This window comes from Oreochromis aureus, linkage group 7 (assembly GCF_013358895.1).
Source record: "Oreochromis aureus strain Israel breed Guangdong linkage group 7, ZZ_aureus, whole genome shotgun sequence".
NCBI lineage: Eukaryota > Metazoa > Chordata > Actinopteri > Cichliformes > Cichlidae > Oreochromis > Oreochromis aureus.
Window position 1 is genome coordinate 48029779 of NC_052948.1, and position 24579 is coordinate 48054357.

The 24579-nt window shown below is 39.6% G+C and overlaps 1 protein-coding gene across 4 annotated transcripts in view; it reads left to right on the forward strand.

The window, feature by feature from the left end:
• Positions 1-24579, forward strand: part of arhgap24 (Rho GTPase activating protein 24) — a 76370-nt gene that overhangs the window by 25155 nt on the left and 26636 nt on the right. For 2 of the 4 annotated variants that reach the window (XM_031754553.2, XM_039615228.1), the window contains exon 3: positions 3223-3310. In XM_031754553.2, the coding sequence (XP_031610413.1) occupies positions 3223-3310 (88 nt within the window). Of the gene's footprint in view, positions 1-3222; positions 3311-17364; positions 17830-19609; positions 19630-24579 lie in introns of those variants that run through there. The other 2 variants (XM_039615230.1, XM_039615234.1) reach the window with 2 other exon arrangements.

Sequence of the window (24579 nt, forward strand, 5' to 3'; positions counted from 1 at the left end):
CGTGTTACAGGCGCTGTTCGAGGGAAAAAAGCATTTGCAGTATGTATTTTTGTATGTTACCATGATGTTTATGTTACCATGTTTATGTTACCTTACGGATTAAATTAAACGTTAAAAATCCTCACGTGTAATATTTCTGTGTAAATATCTCATATTACAAGTGAAACGCATATGGCTTAAAATCCGGTAGGGCCTGTAGTCCAGGATTTACGGTACTCTGCAAAGGTCTTGAGCCACCCCTTATTTCTTTACATTTTGCTGCCAGAAAATCAGACTTTTTTTTCTTTCTTTTTTTTTTAAGCGGTCTTGAGCAATAGTTCTCCAAAAGTTCTCTTGTTGAAATATTTAACACTGACCTATGAATCATACAAGCATAAAACTGCCACCTAATTCAAGGGATTCACTAGTGTTGTGTCTACACATAACAGACAACATGACAAAGAACCAAAGTAAATTCTGTCTTTAGACACTTTGTGATAAACGGTCTGTTGCGAAAACACATACTTTGTTTCAATTTCTTTAGGTGAATCTACCAAAAAAATTGCGAAATATAACACAATTTGACAGGCATAAAACAGTTTATTTGCACCAAGAAAGTGATTTTTTTAAAGCACTATTATCTGAAAACCTGTAATATGTCAGCATGGTGTCATTATAAATTTTAGTAAACTGAACAAGTAGAGGAAAAAAGAAGTGGTAGGCTTTAAAAACTATCTGCAGCAGATGAACAGTATCTGAAAGTCATGTCCTTAAGAAATAGGAAAAGAAAATCCAGCAAAGACCTGACACAGGACCTGAGAGATGCATACACTGATCAGGCATACCATTCTGACAACTGACAGGTGAATTGAATAACACTGATTATCTCTTTGTCATACCACATGTTAGCAGATGGTATATATTAAGGAGCAAGTGAACATTTTGTCCTTAGAATTGATGTGTTAGAAGCAGGAAAAATGGGCAAAGATAAGGATTTGAGTGTCTGACAAGGGCCAAATCGTGATAGCTAGAGAGCTGGGTCAGAGCATCACCAAATCTGAGCTCTTGCGGGGTGTTGCCAGTCTGTAGTGGTTCAAAAGTTGTCCAAGGAAGGAACAGTTGTGAACCAGCGATACAGTTGTAGGTGGTCAAGGCTCAATGATGCACAGGGAGAGCGGAGGCTAGCATGTGTGGTCTGATCCAACAGATGAGATACTGTAACTCAAATGGCTGAAACAGGTCATGCTGGTTCTGATGGAAAGGCGTCAGAATACACAGTGCACCATACACAGTTCGTTGTATATGTGGCTACAAAGCCAAAGACCTGTCAGGAATCCCCATGCTGACTTCTGTTTGCTGCCAAATGCGCTAACAATGAGCACCAAAGAGCAATAGAAAGAAGATGGCCTGGCCTGATGACTCATGTTTGTTTCACATCATGTGGACGGTCAGTTGCCTCTTTTAGCTGGGGAACACCTGGCACCAGGATGTGCTATGGCAAGAAAGCCGATGGAGGCAGTGTGATGCTTTGGGGACTGTTCTGCTGGGATCCTGTCATCCATGTGGATGTCACTTTGACATGTACCACCTACCTAATCATAGTTTCGCACCATGCGCAGCATTTCATTGGAGACTGTATTCCTTGATGGCTGTGGCCTCTTTCAGCAGGATAACGTGCCCTGCCAAAAAGTTAAAACTTGCAGGACAAAGGATCTGTCGGCAACATCTTGGTGCCAGATACTGGAGTTGATTCCCCGATGGTTCAAGGCTGTTTTGGCAGCAAAAGAGGGACCAACACATATTAGCCAGGTGGCGTAATTTAAGTTAATTTACCCATGTTAGTATTTTCACATTCAGTTTCCTCTTTGCGGTTCAAGTCAAGTTTCTTCCCTGTTTTATATTAATATATGTTTTCCCTTCTAGTCTTAGTTTTAATACTTCTGTCCTAATTTAGCTTCAACTTCTACTTTGTTAAGGTTATCTGTGTTAAGTTGCGTCAGTGTTTCCTTCTCAGTTCCTCCCTCTGGCTTGTTCGGTGTTTATGCCTTGTTCCTTTGTGTTTCCTAATTATGGTAAATGGTCCAGTTCTTATAAAGCGTTTTTCTACTCCACTGAAACACTCATAGTGCTTTATACAAAATACTTTATTGCCTCACACATTAACACAAGTTCTTTTTTTTTTTTCTATGCTTAACATTCACACACAGAGCAACTTAGGGTTAGTATCTTCCCCAAGGATATTTGGCATGCAGAGTGTCAGGGATCGAACCACCAACCTTCCAATTAGCAGATGACCTGCTCTACCTCCTGCTGTACCACCCCAAAGTTCTGTGTTGTCAGATGCAGGTGATTGGGTTAGGATTAGTCTCCTTTTGTTACTTCCTGTTAGACTTTGAAGTCTGGTTTTCCATTATGGTTTGCGTTAGTTTTACCTTGTGATAGTCCTTGTTTTTTTTTTTTAAGTGTGCTCACCTGTGTTTCTCTCTCCTGTTTCCCATCTGTAATCAGTCTATGATTAAACAGCTCAGTCTTCAGCTGTGCTCTGCCATGGTGTTTATGGTAAGCACTTTGTGTCTGCTTTCATGTCTCTGAGTAACCTTTTCTTATGGAAGCTTGCTTCCTGCCTCCTTCCATTTGGGCCGTCTCACAACACAACGTATGACAATAAAAATTAGAAAAAATTATATATAAACGGTAAAACTGCAAGAGTCTAATAACCAAAGCCCTTTATAGTTTACAGTGGAAATCTGTTTTATGCTGGTATTTTAATTGAATAATAAATGTATTAATTAATGTGATTAATTATTTCAATAAATAAACTTGAAATATTTCAGAGGCATTTTACTCAAAATGATTGCTTCATGTTTAGGAGGGCAAAGAACCTTTTTTGTTTTTGTTGTTTTTTTGGTTTTTTTAGTGGGCTAATTCAAGACATTCTCAAAGGAAGAAAGAAACATACAGATCCTCTAATGGCCAGCCTGTGTGTCATAGTGACCACATCCATCCTTTATATACAGTCTATGACTAGAACAGCTAATTTGTGTAGTCTGGGTAGGGAAGTGAACTGATGTCATCATTAATCACTAATACTGATCAACAGATTTCACAAAAAAAAGCTTTGAACATTCATCTGGACTGTGTCAAAAAATACCTGCTAACAAATAACTAACATTTATGAACCAAAAGGCAGTAAATGTTGTTTTGAGTGGTCTAAAAATCGCTTCTGTTCTTTATTCTCCACAGGGAGCCATTTTTTTACGTGGAAACAAAGTTACAGAGCATCCAATCAGCGGCGACGAAGGGGGAAAATTTCTTTTCGAGGTCATTCCAGGTAGGATGAGATTACGGCAATTTAATCACTCCTGCTTTTACCGAGGACAGAATGGTGAAAGCAATCTTTACTTGGCAGCAGAAGGAACAAAAACATGAGGTTAACTGTTTGCTTGCCTTCTACTGGGGACTTGTTAAGGGATCACAGTGAGGTCTGTAGCTCGTCTGTCTGTTTTTACATAACATTATGGGCTTTACTTCATGATCAGCTTTTTTAAATATACAGATTTCCACTTTATTTTTTTTGTCTTTATTTTGGCTTGAATGCAACAAAGTAGAGTAATAAAAAAAAACAACAACCATGGATTATTAGACTGTTCATGCTGTATGTGCTGAGGATGCCCAGGAGAACAATAACAGGAATAAATGTGATGTTTTGTATATTTTCCTATATAACATCTGCGATAACTAAATGACAGTCATTTACACATATCTTTACCATTTCTGTAGCTTCAATCAGAGGCTAATTCAAACTCTTACAACATGTGAAAACGTGGTTAAGCACAGCATGAAGGAAATGTGGGATATTTTCCCAGGCAGAGTAATGCTGAGAATGTGAGCTTATGGAATAGATATTTAAAAGGCACGTTCACAGGGGGAAAACAGACACAGCTGTTAAAAGATACAGTAGCAGAGTGCATCAACAGCCCCAGTTGATCTCAAAAACCCAGTAGAAAACACCGGATGTATGCTATAAGCACTCATACTTTATTTGTGTTAGTCTTTTCCCTGGTGTGTATCCAGTTGAGTGTCCCTCAGAGGAAACCAAGGTATAATTGCCAAGACGTTTTTTTCTCACTGAACACACGCAAACCAAGCAGATAGTGGTACAAGTATTGGGGTATTAGGGGTCAATACGTGGGTGTTACAGGGTGTTTGAAAAAATCTTGATGGTGTTCTTGTCGTTTCATTGCTGGCTGTCTAACACTTTTAACGTCAGATGAGGATTAAGCGCTTCCTGCAGAGATCAGTTCATTTGCTACTCTTTCATTCAGCATTCACATTTCAGTTGGAGAGGTGAACTTTTGAATAATACTCCTCAAAGCTGCACATGATTGTTTTGCAACCGTGCGACAGTTTCATTTGATTCTGCGTTTCACATGTTGTATTTGTTACTGAATAGTATGATGCAACAAGAGTGAAGTGAAACAAAAAGGATTTCTCAATATAAAGCCACAGTGAGCATCTAAAGGTTTGCTCATTATGTAATTTGATGCTATTTGCATTCAGCGAGCACGCAGATATAAGCTGGGAGACTTTGTTGAGGCACACTGAGAGTGGACTTAAGCTGGTAATTCACACAGCAGCTAGTGTGAGACTTTTCAAACTTCTGCAAAAGGCTGACTGAAACTGGGCCTGGAGGAGGGCACAGTGACTCAGTGAGACATGTAAGGGAAGTCCTACATCTTACCTCAGCACAAATTTCCTATCTGACCATCAGGCATGAGAACATGGGGCTTACGCTCCCTGCATGGGAAGGGTGTTGATTGTGGAAGCCAGGCGAGAGGCAGACAATCAGAGGTTGTCTTAATGTGAGCGACTTCAGGAGCATGGTGTCAAACAGATGAAGAACTGAAAGTGTGCATAAAGGACTGGTGCAAGATTCATTTTCTTTTTGTTTGTTTTTTTGATAATGCTGTAAACAGTCCATAATATGGCTACTGCAAAAACGCGGTGGAATCTTAGATTTAAGATGTGAAGTTTAAAAAATTGTATAATTATCTTTAATTTGTATTACTGGCTCTTTCTTTTCTTCTGCACACACAAGTTCAAGTCTCCTAAAAACAGCTTTAGCTTTAGCATCGGCTCCATTCCTGCAACAGTTCAGTTAAAAACATAAACCCGTCTTTCTAAATCCGGGGTGCATTTCAGCTGTGAAAAAAATGTAAAAAGAGAAGTGAAAACATTAAGTTTTGTGTATCACACTTCACTATTACTAGTTCGACACAGGTTTTCAGCATTAGACAAATTAGCTTATTGTCACTTCTAGCCGAGAATTGCTAAAATTCAGAAACCAATTCGATTACTCCGACAACTTTTAAGTCCACGTGGGCCAAAGCTGCCGTATTTTATTGTTTTCATTTTAGGCATCGTTAAGAAGAAGAACGTGAACAGTAACTGGTTATGCGTTTAAACATATAATTTTCTTTTTAGAAAATATGTGGTACATTTCTTCCAGTCTTTACCTCTACAGTTATTTTTTCCCATGGGAGTACACCTTAATACATTCTTTACAACTTCTGTAAGAAGGAAAAGGAATTTTTTTAAAATTCCAGTGTGTATTCTCTCTACTTGTAAAGTGCAGTTTCCAGCTGCCTTGTAATACTGACTCATCATAAGCTACATATCGTTTACTTCTGTTGGGAAGTGAGGCTTTTATAAAGCTGTTTGTTTCATTTGTGGTGCTAAGTGATGCGAAATGCGTTTCGATATCGTTCAGAGCTCGCCGAGTTTCAGTCTTGATATGATGTTCATTGTTTCAGAACTGCTGGAATGACTTAAAGGCTGCAGGGAAAAGGTTCCGGTGTTTAGAGTACGTATTAAAGGTTTTACAGCCAACTATATCAGTGAAAAGGTAGCAGCGAGCTCAAGTGTATTTTCATAATGCATCTGGCAGTGATTGTACAGTACTGTACAAAAGAACATGTGCTGATAGTCATTGTTGTGATAGATTAAAGTGTGAGAGGCAAGATAAACTTAAATTGTATTCAATTGTAAATTCAGGGGTTGTTAATTTAAGTACTTACTTCATTGTGCTGTATCTCTAAAGTGTGCTGCCAGCACAAATACAAAAGTGGGAAGTGAAATGACTAAGTAATGTCACCTAGTAGTGTGCAATGCTGCAAATTTTGCTATTGATCTGATACCTAGTAAATACATGGACAGTGTTGCTGAAATCTCTAAATCACTTTGGGTCAACTTCTGTTGTTTAAATGTGCTCACCTCTCACTCACCTCTAATGTTACTCATACAGCAGTATCTACTGTTGTAGCTAACATTTCCACCAGTAGCTAAAAAGCCTGCTAAGTTTTCTAGACAGCTGTGAAATTGAGATATTTATAGCATTGAATTTATAAATTCAACCTTTTACAAAACAATGATTTTTGCCATTTTTCCTATTAAAAGGTGTGGAAACTGTTTGGGAGGATATTTGTGAACTTGCTTGTCCAAAGTTAATAAACTTCACCCACCAGTCTTTGTAGTTAATCCCTTGTGCCTTGGTTTAACCCTCACACCGAAACCCTTTTTCCAGGATAAGCTAAAGTAACCACCATATAGATAAATGAGAGTTACATCAATCTTTTTACCTAAATCTCAGCCACAAACAAGCATATTTCTCAAAACTCTTCTTGTCAATTCTGTTCTTAATGTAATCTGTATAATTAGGCTTAAGCCTCCATCGCACAGGCCTGAGACCCACACTAGCAGTCTTTGGTAGCTAGGGAAAAATGTGCATTTCCCCACCTGTTGGTTAGTCGCTGGATTTTGCTGGCTGTTGTTGGGTCAAATAGGTTGCAAGAGGTGAACGCTTTCAAGGCGCAACTTTGATTGACCACAGAAATTTGCTAGCGACCAAAGCGATCACAATGAGTTTTTCTGGGCGTTTTTTTATTTGTTCTTTGAGACCAGTTTTACCCAGTGACTCCAGAAACCTCCGCCAACCACTCGCCAACCTGTTGGTCAAACACATTCTTCCCCAGTGATTGGTGGTTAGCACTGAGCAGTCGCTTGGCCTGCATGACTGGGGCTTTAGCAATCAATTTCATAGTGACTAGTACAAATTTTGTCCCTAGCTGCTGTATTTGTCAGGTAGTTGCCAACTGGTTTCCAGGTCAGTGTGACTGGGGCCTCTGATTTACACATGGGGCCTTACTTCACTGCTGTGACATCAGTGTCCCTTATAAGCTTTCATTTTTAAACTATTAAAGGCAGATTTGCTGTGGCAGTGTCTGAGATGCTGTAAAATTACACACAGACCAGAACATGCGGATTAAAATGTGACTTTACTTGCTCACAATAAGGGTCTTTCAATTAGGATGGAACCGCCTGGCAGAGAGTTTTCGGCATTCTACTACAAAACAGTTTTTCCCATCCGGCGTCATCCACTGCAGCCTCGTACTGATGGAAAACAAGAACATGGCTTGTTATGAGGAAGCTAATAAAGAAGTCTCAGAGAAGCAGAAAGAGCAAATGAAAGGGGAAAAACAACACATTTATTCCACTGGTCTAAATGCGGCCCTGCAGTTTGAACACAGCATACAGACAGGATTTGGCAGACAGACAGAAAGTGATGAGAGGGGTGTATGCAAAATGAGGTGAAAGAGCTCTACAGAGATGCTTGTTGTCTGCAAGCGTGGTGATGAGGTTTAAATTTGAGCAGTGTGACAACAAGGGGTTTGAATAGAAGCATCCCGCTTCAATACAGGGAGGGGAGGCTCTCTGTATTTTTAGCTTTTCTGGAAAGTTTTACTTAGTTACTCTGCCTCGGAGGAACTGGAAAAAAAAGTTGCAAAACACATCAGACTTTTATTCACCTGTGCTGAGCACTCTGTGATGTTTTTCAGCTCTTAGCTTTCCCTCCGCATCTGGCTGATGTGTGTGTTAAACTTGAGGAGGTGAGAAAGAAAGGAGAAGGGGAGGGGGCTTACGAGGTGAGTGCACCACAGTGAAAACAATATTTAGACTGTCTTCATTTTCAGCTGTTTGACAGGGAAACACCGGTACAGACACAGTGGACCTTTTGTTTTCCAAACTTTAAACAGCAGCCACAGCGCTGACACGTCACAACGTGTGCAAACTCTCATGGGCCCAAGCTAGGGAGAAGGCGAATAACAACAAAGTGAATGTGCTGGACACTTTTAAACTACATGAGTAATGTTGTGACAAATGTGTGCCTGTGGATCCTCCTCCCAACTGGAGGATCTTGGAGGTGCTATAGCTCTCATAGACAGAAAGTGTTGTCTAGATGTAGGCCATACATCGGAAAGTCCCGGTGACAAGGATCGCGCTGCAGTTCTATTTCCTGCAATGCTGTTAAATCCTCTCAAGAATGTCAGATATCATCATCATAATATTTCTGCATGGCATGACAGAGCTCAGAACAATGCAGTGAGGAAGCAGAGCAGCAAATTACGACTATCTTTCCAAAAAAGGCATACGCTGCTCGTTCTTTCTACACATCTAAGCCGCTGCTAAATGTCACTTCCCTGTCACCCAACTGTGATTAATTATCTGAGCTGGAAAGACTGCCCGCTGTGGTTTTGATGGAGAAAATGCATGCACGTCTTTTTGTAAGCTTCCAAAAAGCACAAAGCTCCAGCAAGAGTTCCGAGTGTGTCACTTTGTCTGTGTTTGCCCCCAGGCTCAGTCTTCGGCTCTGTCACCGAGCAAACCGCTGCTTTTTAATTAAGGGAATAGTACTCTGCTCGTTTACAGAGACTGCCACTCCTTCATTCATGAGAGAAACTCCGTCATGTTGTTGTGGATAGATTCGAGCTTAAATGCTACTGAGTGAGTGAACTGAAAAGCTGACAAACTGTTGTTTATAAGCAATTCATCTCTCAGCATTTTCTCACAGTGAATGTGTTTTAATGTTTTTCTGGGTTTGAGTAAATCTACGGCTTTGGGGCCTTTTTTTTAAGAAAGGGTATAGTGCCCTCATGTGGTTTTCTTAGACATTGCAATGCCAGTAAAAATGCCACATGCTACCTAAAAACAAAAACTTTTGAAATCTGTGACCTTAAGGTTGATATGAAACTTTAAAAATGAGACTTTTTTGTTTCATTACAACACAGAAAATGTGCAAGTTTTTAAATATATCAGCTCCAGAAGTTTTTAGCCTTTGTGCTGCGAGTTAACATGACCTCATGTCCTTTTCAAATATTGTTTGAAATAATGTGCAAGTCCAGTGCAAGTATGACTTTGATTTAACCTTAGTTTTACATTTTTTATTTTTTTTTAGTGGGAAACATATTTTAACATACTGTTTTCTGATAGTGTTTGCCAACACTCTGCAACTAAAAGTAGAGAAGAGCTTCTAAAAAAAAAAAAAGTCCAAATGCTTGGAGTCCTTTACTGTGTGAAAATATCCTCATTGATAGTTATTCAATATATTTCGTGTAAATATTTAATTTTCATTTTAGAGCTGGTGGGGATAATAATTGAATCCTGCTCTTGTGATTGCTTCCCATCTGTGTCTGATCAACAGCTCTGGGGAGGGCACCTTGAAGACCCGTGGGTATCATCTGTCACTGAGGTGGACGCCTGCTCCGATAATCATGCTGATGTAATTGTATTCACATGCGTTAGGAAGCTAAGAGTCCCAGAGAGCTCGAAACTTGAAACTGAGACTATTCGTATCATTATTTTTGTTTGAGTGAATGACACGCAAACTGGCCGTGCTGTATAACACTGAAGGAATCCCTAATACTTTGCGTCAGCCTTCTTATTAAATAACTTGAACTAATGACTGAATGTCGGGCTAATAGTACTGATAACTATTGGAGGCTGAAGACAGACGTGCAATTTCAAGACCATGGACCGCTGTGCCATCTTTTATGAGAAAGTGTGGGGCTAAATTAAAAGCACTCAAACTTGATGAGTGAGTGATGGATGGAAGATTTCAAATAAAAAACTGTGGCTAAGAAATATGACAGAGTGACAATATAAGCCCACAGGCAGCAGTGTTTAAGGTTAAAGAAGCCCCTGTAGAGTCATTAAGAACACTTATGAATCTGCTGTGCTGACATTTCAGTGTCAGGACACACGGAGGTGGTTTTCATAAAGGCTCTCATGTCCTATTAGTCACAGATAGCTTCTTCTATATTGGCACTGACTGAAGGCAGTCGATGCAGCTTTAAACTTTAGCCCAATGTCTTTTTACTGTAGTCGTGATTATTTCACAGGGCTGACAGACCCAATCGGTTTCTCATGATATCATGTGCGTATGCATCCATCTGTAGTGCTACCGTGGCCTCGTGTTTATGAAGTCTCTAAATACCAGGTGCTATTTTAACCCCATAACACTGCTCACGACTTCTATCCGCACTTCTATTTCAAGCTGCTATCCAAAGAGAAGCAAATGTTCCGAGCGCACATTTCCTCCTTATTCCTTTGCATTAATTTGCAATGCAAAAGAAAAAAACCCACACAGTTTTATACCTTGTTGGTAATATTTTAAGCTTGTATGTATTTTTATTTTTGTTATTTAATCCCATGCCAAGCCTTAAACCTCTGCTACTCCAACATGTGATTTATTTCTCTTTTTTTAGCTTTTGAAACGGGGCAGATAAATAAATATCATAACTTACACACATCAAAAACTATTTGATTTTCTCGACCCTAACCGTTACCTGAAGGTTCAGACTGAGAAAACTTTTGTTCATTTAAGTAAAATGCAACTTTGTGGGACTCCTGGCCATAGCTTATTTACACACATTATCTCTTTTTAGGCTGTAAAAGCTAAAACAGAGGTGCTTGTCTGCATCTCCATTAATGTGCAGCAGACCCAGCTACCAAACAGCATACACAGTGAGGCAGCTCCCTGCTACATAAATGGAAAAAGCTTGTGAAAATCAAATAATTTCCCCACCCGACACCACCTCCTACACCCACTTCACTGAATATGAGTCAATCCACACATACATTAGGTCAAATTAAACAGACAGAGATGAGCATGCTTTCTGTGTTTCAGACTCCATGTTCTGATATGATGATTTAATCGTCATTCGGACGCATAGTGCCCACACAGCATCTAATGCTCCAGAAATCTAGGAGCAATGTGAGCAACATTATTGGTTCGTGCATTATAAGTGTAATAGATTTTATTGATATTATTTTGGCAAAATGATGTTGCCTGTAGAACTAATGGTTTGATATTTGCATATGAAGCTGTCAACCTTCACTGTACATCTCCCATTAGTTTGATATTTGCATATGAAGACATTTTGTCAATTCCTCCTGCATGTATCACTGTACATCTCCCATTAGTTTGTCTTGTCAGAGCCTGTGGGATGTTTTTTAGTGCACTTGGAGACAGAAGGCCACCTTCAGACACACATCGTGGGTCAATGCTCAGCTTAAAGTAAGTGTGTCTGATGATGATTTAATATTATTAAAAAAGTAATAGCCACTGGATTGGTTTGTTTTTGTGTGTGTGTGTAAAAAGTCACAATAGTAGTTTCTTCCCATAACCTTTTCGTATTGACCTGTTCATGGCATCTGTAAACTAAATGCTCCTTAATGTTCTAGATCCACAATTCAATAACTGAGTAGTTCTCTCTAATGTAACATCCAACATCAAGAATGGTGTTTTCCAAAACCACACAGTGCCTCATTAGTGACATTTTTCCCCAGGAAGGACTTCGGGGGAGGATGTTTGTTTTTCAGAGAGTGTTTAGAACTGAGTGCTGAGGCACAAACTCTGAAAAGATGAAGCATCTGATATGAAGGTTACTGAAATAACAGACCAAATGCATCGTATTAACACTGGGATGTTTTTTTTTTCTTTTTATACAGTTATCCCAGTAGCTATCTGTTAGATCAGTCCGTCATTTTGGCCTAATGTAAAATATTCAACACAAGCTGAAATGATTGCTAAAACTATAAAAAGCTACTGAAATTGGTGCTTGTTGTATTTTCTGCTCTGAACAATTTAAGTAAGTTTGATGGTGTTTTTAACTTTTTATTTAGCACAATTATCTTGCGAAAAAGGAAACGGCTTTCTATACAGTTATGGGTAAGTATTTCTGTATACAATACGTTTACATTTTTCTACACAATCATTTTATCACTTAGCCAAAATATGTAATTTAAGGCTCAGTTGTTATAGATTGACCTGTTCAGAATGTGCCCTGCCTCTTTTTGACCACTTGAGGGCAGCAGAAACAAGTTGTGACGATGTTGACATTGGTCAGTTGGCCTAATCACCTCATAAATTACAGTTTATGCTTGCCTATTTAAATATCAAGAAGTAATAGTAATACAGCCACATTACCATTAATTTTGGGATGTGTCTGCCCAAAAGATAAATATAAATCTCATATTAACTGGCCTATTTTGTTTTTTTGTTTTGTTTTGGCGTTTTCTTTTTTTAAAGATTTATTTAGCAGCTAAATGCTACCCTGTGTTCGCCAGCTGTTTGAGTGCTTTAACCTGAAACAGCTGTCTGCTTTGGCAAAAACCAATGTTATGAGAGCACTGAGTGTGCCAAAGCAATGAGACTGCAGGCTGGACAACCATATAGTGCTAACTGGAAGTCATTAACTGAACAGCATTCCTAAACACGGGTCATTGCTCTGGTTTTGTCACTTAATCACTGCAATTTTTAAATTCTTATTAAAATGTGATAATATGTCATTAAAATATAAATAAATGAAATCAAATGTATATTTAAAATATTGATAATAAAAGAAGTACATGAATTATTAACAAAATAACAGCATTGATATTTTTTTGGCATGTGTTTGTTAGCATACTGATGTTAGCATTTAGCTCAAGGCTCACTAGCACCATGACAAAGTCAAGCATTATCTTAAATTTTGCGTTAGAAGAGAACAAAGTTGTTATGGCAAATTATGGCAGTGGCCAGTAGAATAAATGCACATTTGACCAAATTATTCATCTTTAACCAGAAGTGGCGTCCAACTAAAATCTGTCTTCACTATCCTCCTTCTGTGTGGAAATGGCTAACTGATGGCTGGCAATAGTAGGCAAAGTCTTGCTGCCAGTGACAAAGTGAGCTTAGAGGTGGGTATCTAATTTATCCTATGTTTTTGGCTACTACTATATTTTGTATGTAATGACAGTCCATCGCATTAGCTCAAATCACGTTTTTAGTTCAAAAGTTTTTCAACAGCGTCTGTAAACTTCCTCTGCAGTTTGCTGAAATAGCTAGAAAACGCATTACTATCATTGAAAAAATGTTTGGATGACGTTGGCTTGCTGTGATTTTAAAAGGCTCTCCGGTGTCAGCCGTGTTTAGGATCACTTCCCCTGTATGGGTGAATGGTGGTAGTATAGCATTATGAGGTCTGAAGGGTTTGTTCAAACAGATTACAGCTCCCTTTCCCTGAAAGCATCTGACAGGGTGCTGGAAAAGAAACTCTGACTGACTGGCAAATTGATTTGAAGAGTAGAAATTTTTGCTGGCTCTCAAAGCACAAGTATAATCTTTTTTCCTCCTCAAAGGTAGCTGTAAGGGTAGCAGGAATTGCTCTTGATTTCATGTGGCTTTGTAGAAAAATGTCGCTAAGTTCCCCAAGGTGTCCCACACTCACAGGAGTTTGGGCTGTCGGAGCTGGAGCCCAAGCTGCTTGATCATCCATAGAATGACAAAAGTGCTTGCCTGCTCTTATTTGGTTTATTAAAGAGAAAAACTGAGCTACGTGTCTCTGTGACAAGGATGTATGGAATTTGCACCTCAATCACTAAAGTGATTAAGGAGGTATCTGAAATTTGTAAAATATATTCCCGTGCTAACAATCCAGATCCACTTTGCAGTGACATCTTTCTTAAGTGTACCATGGATGGATTTATTCAGAGCAGTGACAGAAGACCGCTATGTGACCTGTCTTCTTGTGCTAGCAAACAATGCTGAAAGAAATAGCCAGAGCCAAAACTGCATCTGGCAACTGTAAAACCAGAGCATGTGCGCTATTCTGTTTTTTTACCCCAAATGAAGGATACAGGAGTCCTACGCCTGCCAAAAAAAGTAAATGATTGAGTTTTTTGTTGTTGTTGTCATTTTGTGCTGCAGTTTCACATAAATGACAGAGAGCTGCTTTTGTGAATCTCAGTGGACTGTGAAACACAAGAAGCTGCACATTTTGAAAGGAACTCAAACTACCAGCTGAAATGTGCGACTCGTCCTCCTCCACATGACAGCGCACATCTGTCTGTCAACTATAATTCAGAGAGCAGAGAATCTCTGTAATGACACACGCACACACACACTGCACTCTTAGAGACTTGTTAATTTCACTAACGTTTTTCATTGTAATTGGGGAAAAAGGGTATAAATTGTGTTGTACATTTTATAACTCAGGTTTTGCAACCATTAAATTGGGAACTGTTCACAGCCTACAGACTGAACAATTATTGCAAACCAAACTGTGCAGATCTAACAAATCTGGGTATGACATAAAGTGTGATGTACCCAGACAGAGCGATGATGCCCATTACTGAGTGGTAGGCTTTTCTGTTTATTTCTATGCTGCTTTTTCTTTGGTGTGATCTTGATTATAGCTCAAGGATTTTATACAAACAAGGCTTTGCAGACACAACTTAACTTTATTTTTTTTTCTCTGTGGAATCCAAAAACATTTCATTTTGAATATTTTATCTCCAGCTATTGTGTGGGTTCATTCTGTTTTTTTGTTGTTTTTTTTCTTATCACTCCACATCGATAAGACTGTCATTTCATGCTACAATACTCGTAGAACACAGGAAGGTCATAGCAGCAGCACAAAGTGAGATGGCTATCCCACATTTCTAAGGTCTTAGTCAACAGAGGCCTAAAGGCCGGTCGGTGACCCATGGGCAACCTCCAGTTGCTAAGGAAAAAATGTGTATTTCCTGACTGGTTAGTGAGTGGTTGCTGAAGGAAATTGGTCATAAAGGTGGTACTGCATTAAAAATATTGCAAGTGAAAGTGTCTGAGTGTCTTTGGTTATGAGCATTTTGTTGTGTGGTTTTCATGGAAGGCACCGACTTGTCCGCGGACACTTGCTAACTACTGACTGAGCACTAGTGGAAGTAGAAAAAATGAAATGGAAACCAGAAACAGAGAGTATTCTTAATATTGTGCCTTACTGCTGCAGCCAACACATTTCAAAAGGTGGAACGTTTATTTGGAAGCCGGTTTGTGTTGCGTTCTTCATAGTTTTACTATTGCTCAGTGAGTAGTTGGCCAATATTTCCAGACCAGTCTGTGTCTTTCATGCAGACCCTCCTTTAGCGACCAAATCAATAGCAAGGTTTTTGGTGCACACCACTTGCCTCTCTGTGACCAGTTTAAATAAGCGACTGCCAACAATCTCCTGCAACCAGTCACCAATCGGTTGGAGAATATACATCTTTCCCTAGCAACCAATGTTTGCCAGAGGATCACTGATAAGACTATGGCTTTCATCACAACCACTTGCAACTGGTCAGAGAATACTAACTAACTTCGTTAGCTACCGGTGGTTTCCAGGGGTTCAGGAGCTGATCTCTAGGCCTGTGTGACTGAGGCTTAACAAAATCCAACCAACAACAGCCATTTGAGCCTCTCACTGTAGAAATAAGAACCTAATGTATTGCCACACTTACTTGGTCATCTTTGGTTTGAAAGAGTCTGTCATACACATTGTTTCCTTTGTTACACTAGAGTATGCTAACTGACTGGTGATTGAAACTTCATATCAGAACAATATCTAAAGAGCATAAAAATGATTTGATTCAACAAATTTAAGTAAAATGATTGTTAGGAGGGATTGCAATATCAACAGCAAACCACTGCACATTGAATTTGATGGTTTGACAGTCAACAAAATACTTTTTTTTTTTCCTGCGCAGGAAGGCAACTTCCTACGCAAAACGCAACATAAATATAGTTTTTGGTTTTATATGTTAGTAGCAAATCAACAGCAGTTTGATTAGTGGCTTCAGCCCACTTACGTTTCTCTATAACAACACAATGTGCAGTTTGTGTGTTTTAGTGGTGGAAATAAAACCCATGAGAGTCCACATAATAGCTCAGACTGTACCCTGTGTTGACTAGGGCCATTTTTCATGAAGCCATGATTGATCAGCTGGTAAATGGGAAAAGGCATTTGCAAAAACAGCCCTAGAGGATAACATGCTGGATGAATGGACATGAAATGTCGCCTGCTACATTTTCATACTTTACAAAAGAGGCGTTTCACTTAATGGTGTGTCCTCCATTAGCTGTCATTCATTCAAAAGATGATAAATCACAAGCTTGTGCAAGCAAACTACTTTGCATTCGATCTGTGAAGGACAATAAGTGGTACATGTGTTGTTTAGCATAAAGCTAAACACGCCATAATTGTAATGTTACATCTGGATCGGACAGACGTGACAAAAAGCAGGAAAAGGGAGGCCGGCATTTCCAGACAATATGCTGCATGCCTTTTGTATGTAGTAGATGTTTGAGATGTCCTCCTCACTCTCATTTAGGCTCTAGGATTCCAGACTTCCTCCTTTCTTGTATCCATTGCATCACTACATCCCCGTTTGTAAGAATCCATGCCTCTCGATCCTCTCAAGAAAATGCAGAAAACAGTTTAAGCCAGAGACAGAAGCAGGACAGGAAGCACAGATGCTTACATAACAGCCTTATTCTGGGAGGGGGGGCTTGGTATTTGAAAGTTGCATACCAATGTCCACTATCAGACTCCCACTCCAATGTCTTTCCACAACCCCTGCCCCCCACCATGTATCTGATAGGCCAGGTTTCAGTGAGTACACATTTGGGCCTCCACTGAAGTAAGTTTCAGCTGGACTGTTATACTGTGTTTGTCTGTCGGGGTCAGTTCATATGAATGTCCAGACCAATGGTATGTAAACTGATTTTTCCTCTGGGTAAATATTTAGATCTCTTCCCACATGTCTTTTTTTCCCTTTTTTCCTGTGTTTGACTCCCAACAGGTAGTGTTGGTGTTAAATGTTAAATACCTTTTCCGCCAGCTTCTCTCCCACTTAAAGGAAGCAAGTAATGTGTAGTTCACCTACAAGTCTGGCTTGGACTGAAAAAGATAAGGGGGTTATTAAAGACCTTCCGTCCAGAGGGAGAAACCCCAGTGTCTCTGGGTTTCTTGGCCACCAGTAGCAGCAGCCTTGCCGACCCTACAGCAGTATTTATAGAGCACTGTGGATGAATCATTCGGCTGAGTGCCCATTCTTCGTTCACCAGATTTACAGGTCCCACTCCGGGGAGGGACGCCTGATTTATGATGCAACCCACCTCCCTCCACCACTAGCTCCCACCCCACCCCACTCACTTCCTTCAGGGGCTCTTCAGAGAAGAGCAGACACACCATCTTGCCTCCGGTTCGCCGTTTCACTCATCGCTTTCTGTCCTGCAGTCGTTTCGCGTGCGTCTCAAAAATGTGCTTCCTCCGCTCTTTCAGCTCCTTTGACAGAAGTATACTGTATATTGAGAAAAAGTCTTCCTGAGAGGCATGCAGACACACTAGCCTTGGCCTGACCTCGCCTATCTGCCGCTGATCGATGTGTCACATTGACCTGCGTTTGACTTAGCAAAATGAAGTTGTAGAAGACTTATATGACGTGGAGGATAAGCAAAGAGAGGTGGGGGAGAATATGAAGTGCAGCGGACTGTGTTTCAGCAGAAAAATAGGGTGATAGAGCTGCTAGTGGTGCACAACAAGAACAGATGAAGAAGTGGCACGTGGGGGTCACCAGTAAGCAGCAAGAGCGTGGCTTTCGCTACCTCAGCCTTCACCTGAGAGGGGGCGCGTCTTCATCTGCATCCCATGGATCTAAACTATAACCCAGGTGTGTCTTTTTGCATACCAATAATGAAAACTAATACATCTGTATTTGATTTAGACAGTGTCATTATGATATGCTTTTTGGACTTAATTCAAAGTGAAGGATCTGACGACAGGCACAAAGCTGCTTGTAGTTCAGTTGCAAATTTCTCTTTTTCTGTGGGAGATATATATATATATATATATATATATATATATATATATATATATATATATATATATCATACTATATATATGGTTGACATATATGATATATGTATATATATATATATATGTCATACTTCTCGTGGTTGACACCCATGACAACATATATATATATATATAGGTAACGTATATGGGTGTTTTACAAGTTACACTTTATGGTTTACAGTTTTTGCAGCTGTGATTGATTTTGAGAAGAAAGAAGTTATTAATTTTCCTTCCATTGGTATCATTTTTGTAAATATGCTTTGTGATCATTTAACTATTTCTGACAAAAGAATTAATAACATATATAGTAAACTAGGCATTAATATTTCATACAGAATGTGTTTGACCAGATGGAAACCTGTAAATATTCATGGCTAATGGTACACTAGCTGTTAGGGATGTCATACAAACAATACTTCCAACACCATTTGATACCAAAATTCTTAAAACACATCAGTACTTGGGGGGCGGGGCAGCACTTAGGTACCATCAGTAGCGGTTTTAGATACGGGCGACACGGGCGGTTGCCCGGGGCGGCATCGTGGTGGGGGGCGGCATCAGGGCATCGGCAAAAAAAAAAAATTGCTCGTACTCATGCTGCCCCGACATCATGCCAGCGCATATTGGGGATGGCATAGGCACCGATCGGTTTTCTATCGCCCAATTGCTGGGAGTAAGGGCGCCCTCCGTTTGCGGGTACGCCTGCTGCTTGCGGCACAGGGAGGAGAGGGCGGGCGGCGGGGGTTCTCTGGCTGGCTGGAGCAGCATCTAATAACCAACTCGCAAAATAAAAACAAAGCAACAACACAAAAACACCAGACATTATGATACAGACTTATAATTTGCACCGATGTTTTTCTATATTTCCTCGGGATGAATAAAGCATAATCAATCAATCAATCAATACACGAAAAGTGAGCGCGAGAGCCCTCGGCCTGCTCGCTGCTGAAGTCAAAGTAAACTTTATTGTTATCTCCGCTACATACAGTCCAGTATAGAGAGAGACGAGACGACGAGGCTCCAGTTACAGCAGTGCAAGTAAACGAACAATAAATATTTAAAAAATAAATATACACTTTAGGACCAGGAGTAAAGGGATCAATAACAATTTAAAATGTATATTTTATATTTTGTTGATTTAAAGTCTCACACACAACCCGTTTTTAAAGTTTAAAAAGAGAAATGAAGAGGAGTGTAGCGACTTCCACAGTCGCTAGAGGCCGGGGACTGAGCCTGCCTATTTGCCTGACGCGCCAGAACTTTACGCAATAATGCGAGAGGTGGAATTGCTTGCTTGTTTATTAAAGTGCTTGAAAAGTTTACAGAGCAATGTGATCGGCTCATGATTCAAACTCTTAAAACATCACAGGCTCTAATGCAACAAGGGAAACTCGTTGTGTGTTGCGGTCAACAAAAATACAGCTACCCAGCCCTGCTCTGTCAAAATCAAACCAGTGAAAGACAGACTGACAACGCCCTCTTAATGTCACCGCTACCACCCACGTGACTCCCGTTACACATCACCATAGCAACCAAACAATGAAAACCCAGTGATCATTAAAATTCAATACATTTAATTATGGCTCCTACAAGGAGAAACGACCAAAAGATACAGGTAAGCAGATGTGTCATTGGATAATGGCAGGTCATGTATCCTAAAACATTAAGAATCAGAATACTTTCTTAATTATGTGGGTTACAGTTCCTCCAAGAAGAAATGGTAAAAATAGTTACAGTAACAGACTAAACTCCAAACAATATATACAATAATATAATATTAATATAATAGTAATTAGTCAGTGTCAATTGTTGATTTGTCCTGTTCTCATTGTATGACGAATTATGATGTCTGTTTAGTAGCCGTTTGCATACTATATTTTCTCTGTCTTCATATGTGTGTGTGTGGGGGGGGGGGCGCCAGAGGGAGTGTTCGCCCAGGGCGCCAAATAGGCTAGGACCGCCACTGGGTACCATAGGCGGTATATGTACCAAGGCTGCAATTCTTTCAAAACTGATGGGGGCAGCATACGCCTACAGATGCTGTAGTGCAGCGTTAGCTTCACCCTGACTTGTAAATAAGAAAAGTAGTAAGACTTGAAGTTATCCCAAATTACCTTTTTCTTTGAGACAGTTGGTATAGCCTGTGGTGTTTCATAGGCTAAAATGTTTGCAGTAGCTAACATTATATGAACGCTAAAGCTAACGCAAAGTAATATACGTTAGCTTTAGCTAACTAAAACATTATACCTTGTGTCCTTTCAACAAAATATTATGTTTTAAATCATTTAAAATAAGTTTTTAATAATGGAGGTTGTGACTAAGTACATGAGATAATCTTTTTTCTTTTTTGAGAATTATGTGCTTCTGCTGGTATTTTTACCAGCTACTCATTGTATTGTGTCGTCCCTGCTGTAGGAGGACTACAACTGATAGCTCAAAACAAGTAACTGTGGCATATTTTTACAAAGTACCGCGAATTCCTGTGATTTTACTTAGTTTGCTCTAAGCCCTAGCCTTGTTTCCCTGTGTTTTTCTAGTTGAATCATACAGCTCAACCTGTCCTCACACGATTTCAGTTAACTTGCCACCCATTTCTGATTGTTGCTCACATCAGGTGAGAATCTACAGTCTGATGTTCGTGGTTTTTGATGTCAGGGTTTGATGCAATTTTTTTTCATTGAATTAGAAATATTTTAGGAGTCAAAAGTAGCTTGTTTGGTCTTATTACATAGACTTTGAGCCACAAAAAAGCAGCTCGTTTAGGTTGGTTTCACAATTAGAAATAACTTTGATCATCCACAATATTTGTTTGAGTTTAGTTAATTTTTAAACTATTATTTCATCTTTGTCTATGCTAGATCTTTGTAAAGCATTATTAGTGTGGGGTTTTCTTTCTTTGTTTTGTTTTTTGTTTTTTACACCTACAGGAGCTGCTCAGTCATGGATAACAGGCTGTGAAGCCTTAGTGCATCAGTATACTGATGTTAATGCCAGAGTAGGTTCGGAGGTATGCTGTTATTAAGTCAGCATTTGGCAACCCTACTCTCTATCTTTACCATGTCATTTCCAGTTAATTGTGAAATTGTGAAAAACCTAGTTTTTCCTTCTGTGGTTTTCCGGTGAAAATACAATGGGTAAATGTAAATTACAATTTAAATTCTTTAAAAGGAATAACATCCATAAACCATACACAATACATGTAAGTGTGTATCAGTTTGGTTGCACTATGCATATATGTAGCTTTAAAATAAATCTTGCCAGAGGAAGAAAAATCATGCTTGGTGGAGAACATTCTCCTAGCCGGTTCAAATTTCACTTTGCTTGGCTGCTTGGGGCAGATAACAGAACAGAGTCCTGAACTCACAGCTCCCAGGCTGCTTGTTAATCCATCCTAGTTAAGACATTCTCATGTGAAAATCCAAGGCAACAAATGAGAAGAGAAACTACACAAAAGAAATACTGTATTGTACATAATGTTTGGCTACACATGAGAAAAAGCTGAATGATGGCGGTGAGGAGAGCAAAGGTGGGAACAGTGAATTAAAGCAGTCTGGGAAGTTGTAAAGAGTATTTCAATAAAAGTGATGTGTTAGAAGCCAAGAGCGCAAACTGACTCTCCTGACTTTAGCCGAGACATCCTGAAATCTGTCACCTTTAAACCAAAAATGTGAAAAGTGTTGAATGAAACCAACACGTCTCTTTGATTACTTAACTGGTGGGGAGGTGGCAAATGATGATGCCAACTAATAATATCAGCTTTGTGGAGTTTGCATATTCTCCACAGGTCTGTGTGGGTTGTCTCCAGCTACGCTGGCTTCCTTCCACAGTACAAAGACGTCCGTGTGTTTAAATTAACTGGGGATTCTAACTTGGCGTGGAGTGTGGATAGCTGTCCATCTGCAACATTGCAACATATTGGCAACCTATCACTGCAGTCGTAGCCTCTCACCTTATGATGTCTTTGCTGTACTAGTGGAAAAACCTCAGCAGAAGGTCAACACTGAGAGTCTTCATCATCATCTGCATTTCTTTGTCTCTCCAATGTTTTTATTTAATTGCCCCCAGTGCGCCGCATCCCTTTCTAGCAGACAGTGCAGTGTTTTAGCCAACTTTGTCGGGGGAATAGTGCTGTGAATTTGGAGTGTAGACAGCAATGCTGCAGTGATCAATATGTAGACTCACTTGTTCGTCCAACTTACTGAAGCTCACACTAAGAACTGAATGTCCAGATTGCAGACATTTTCATACCTGAGTGTTTTATGGTGCAGAAAGGGTTTTTTGAGAAAGATGACAATCAGTGTATTTGAAGAGGTCTTTATGCAGCATGAGTAAGGGGTGCAGAGATCTCCACAAGCAATTTCAGCAACATCTTAAAAAATGAATGCAAAGCCATCCTTCAGATGTGTGAATATAGAACTAAAACTCAATAAACTGGTGAAATCTCCTCAAAATTGTGAAACTTTGATCTTAGAGCCAGCATATTCACCCAGTCACCTGACCCTATTAAGCAGATTATTATAGAAGTGCACAGTGTAACTTGGAAACACATTTCCTAATAGTTATCCATATTCATGTTTCTTGTTTTATAGCCATAGTCACCAAGTTGAAAATGCATTGGTGGGAATCTCATGTCCAGGATGATAAATGATGACTGTCAGTCAGATTCATCTCTATCAAAATAACGTTGCTCCGACAGGCTCCTCAATCTCTCTGCATCTCTACAGCAATCTAGGAAATGAAAATACTGATTTATACTTCTCATAGACGTGTCCAAAACGACTTCATTTTACAAGGTGAATGAAATTAAAGGGAAAAGATAATTTGTGTTTTCAGAATTTCTATTCTTCACAAGAGCTGAGCTAGGGAAAAGCTTGCATGCATATATATTTTTAAATGTATGGGTTCTCGTGGGGAAAATGGATTCAACCGTCTGTTCTGCCTCCATTAGTCAAAATATACCAGAAGTCACGTCTCCACAGCCCTGTGTGAAAGGTTCAAAGGGCTTCCCAAAGGCCAGGCTGACTCAGACTACTTATTTTGACTGCAGGGACTGCAGGTGTGCATCTACCCTGAGGCCCTCATCAGTGCTGAAAGCTGATATTAGAAGGTATTACTGAGTGGGGCAACAGGTACTTTGTCAAGTCCACTCCTTGTTCTTTTCTCTGGTGAGGATAAAGGAAAAGCTCACTGCAATCTTCAAGCGCCAGGAAGTTTGTCTCCCAGTGGCTCCATCAACAATATTGTAATTGATTTCAGTAATCAAGTAGCAAACTGCATCATCTAAAAATATCCTTGTTAACAACGCGGATATTTGAGGCTGATCACATGCCTTTTTTTTTGCTTTTTTACCACAAAAGTCCTTTGATGGGTGGAATCCGATATTACACTGTTTGTGTGGGAATTACCCGTGACAGCATCCTGTACGTAAATCAAAAACGTTTTAGATGTCGGACAAACATTTTGGTAGTGCAGAGTTCACATCACTGAATTCTTTGGCAAGGAGACCCACACAGATTTACAGTCTCCCAAGCCAGGGGTGCACGACACATTTGTCAAATCTGTTATAGTGTGATCCAGTGTGTTTACATAACCGTGACAACGTATTCCTTCCACACAGACTGAATGCATTCACTTAAAAAAATACAGTATACCACTCATCCTGTCAGATACAATCCAGCCCAACAGAGAGCTTAGCTGTTCAAAGTGTCTCTGGTTATACACAAAACAAATTCTCAGACAGTGTGGTGATGACGATACCAGACTAAAAGCACGTTATATCTGTGGGAGGGTTGACTTCTGTGAAGCCATTCGAGGTTTTTGTCTTGGATCTGCGTGTTCTGCACCTTTCCAGAAGCTTCCCTCCAGCATCATTATCCCTGTATCACTAATGTATTGTTTTAACCTCCCAGCATTATGTGCAAGTGGTCAAGTGACAACAGCTGTCAGCCTTCACCAAAACTCAGCACTCCCTAACATTTAAATGAAATATCAATCCAGCAGCTAGTAGCCACTAAAGCTGTCAGTTCTCTAAAAGGTTCGCTCGTTAAATTGTTATCATGAATAACTTAAATGTGTTAGGAGTTAAGTCCCCTTTATGCTGCCACGGCAATAAATAGGTTGAACAGAATGATTGTGGTTTCTTAACGACACCGGAGAACTTACATGAATATCATTTGGGAATGTTTACAATTGTCTTTTGTGGCTTTGGACCCTTCTTTTAAAAAAAACAAGTCACATATTAAAGGATTCTTCTGGTCTTTTCCCATCCATTAGCACATTCACTGCAAATCGCGTATGCTTTACACCCCTGCAGCAGCTTTTCAAAGCAAAACAGTTTATTTTAGACTGTTTGATTCAAATTTCCCCACCCCGAAGGCAGCCAACAGTTTCCATTGGAGGAAGGCGTGAATATACCAACGTTATCCTTTTCTTTTTCTGGAAGAAGAATATTAAAACATTCTTTGAAAAAAGCTTATATTACATTAAATCACACACTAATGATAAAACCTAAAGAATAAAATGCAAGTATGGTTGTTTAAATCTGACTGTGTGACTCCCCTTTACT